Here is a 1,104-nt window from a genome sequence, read left to right on the forward strand (position 1 = left end):
TGGCGTTGTTGACCACACTGGCCACAGTGCCCTCAGTAGTTACAGTGACCACGGTGGCCACGATGGCCACAGTGACGGTGATGACCTCAGTGGTCCCAATGCCCAGAGTGGCCAACGGGGTCATAGGAGCCAAACTCAGTAGTTACAGTGACCACGGTGGCCAGAGTGGCCTTGATAGCCGTGGTGGCCTCATTTCTCTGGGGGTCCTGGTGGCCTTCATGATCATGGTGGCCACAGTGGCCACAAACCCCACAGTGACCTTCATGATCATGGTGGCCACAGTGGCCACCAACACCACAGTGACCTTGGAGGCCTTGTGGCTCAGAGGGTTCTGGTGGTCACTGCCATGGCCACGGTGGCCAAGAGAAGCCCCCCAAGGTGGGGGGGGGTCCCTGGGGATGCTCCCACCTGGGTGGAAAAAGAGGAGGGTCATGGGGGCCTGGGGGAGGGACAGGGGTGGCAGGGGGGCCCTGAGGGCGTCAGGGGTCAGAGGGGGCCATAACGGGGTCCCTGTTCCCTGTGCCCTTGTCCCCCCAGCCCCAGTGGCGTCCCCAGCACTGGATGTCCCTGTCCCACTCACCTGGCTCTGGGTGTCCCCATCCCCTGTGCCCAGCAAAGGCTGTCCCTCTCCTTGTCCCCCGCGCTGGGTGTCCCTGTCCCCCACCCACAGTGGCTGTCCCTGTCCCCTCCTGGCCATGGGTGTCCCCAGCCCTGTGTGTCCTTGTCCCCAGCCCTCACTGAGTGTCCCTGTCCCCCCAGGTTGTCCCCGTGGCATCACCTTGCAGCCACTCGCAGTTGTGGTTGCTGTGGGTCCCGGTGGAGTTGAGGATGATGTGCACCTTGTCCCCATCCCGGACAACAAAGGTGACCTTGAAGGTCTCGAAGGGTTGGATCAGCACCTGCTTCTTGCTCGGATCAGAGGAGAAATCATGGACATCCACGCTGTGGCGCGTGTCCACCTGGAACATGGTGTCCATTCCACGGTGACCGTCACCTCCGCAGGGCGACATCGGCAGGAACTGACCGAACCGGACAGTGTCACAGTGCCTCGAACCGGAGCCCGCTCACGGCCTGGATCACACAGCGGCACTGCCGTCCCTGAAT

The 1,104-nt window shown here is 63.0% G+C and overlaps 1 protein-coding gene across 1 annotated transcript; it reads right to left on the reverse strand.

The window, feature by feature from the left end:
- Window positions 1-11: 11 nt before the first annotated feature.
- On the reverse strand, window positions 12-1,098 carry LOC108448428 (erythroblast NAD(P)(+)--arginine ADP-ribosyltransferase-like). Its single transcript, XM_017741222.1, has 2 exons — window positions 779-1,098; window positions 12-408 (listed from the first exon to the last, which is right to left on the reverse strand). Exons 1-2 carry the CDS (start codon window positions 1,008-1,010, stop codon window positions 143-145), a joined length of 498 nt encoding a protein of 165 aa, XP_017596711.1. The 5' UTR covers window positions 1,011-1,098; the 3' UTR covers window positions 12-142.
- Window positions 1,099-1,104: the final 6 nt, after the last annotated feature.

This window comes from Corvus brachyrhynchos, unplaced genomic scaffold (assembly GCF_000691975.1).
Source record: "Corvus brachyrhynchos isolate BGI_N302 unplaced genomic scaffold, ASM69197v1 scaffold308, whole genome shotgun sequence".
NCBI classification, from domain to species: domain Eukaryota; kingdom Metazoa; phylum Chordata; class Aves; order Passeriformes; family Corvidae; genus Corvus; species Corvus brachyrhynchos.

What these genes read in the sequence shown, in the direction of transcription:
- LOC108448428 (XM_017741222.1), bottom strand. Translation starts at nt 1,010, where the DNA reads ATGTCGCCCTGCGGAGGTGACGGTCACCGTGGAATGGACACCATGTTC. An exon ending in CAACTGCGAGTGGCTGCAAG is followed by an intron (nt 409 to 778) that starts GTGATGCCACGG and finishes TTTTCCACCCAG; the next exon opens with GTGGGAGCATCCCCAGGGAC.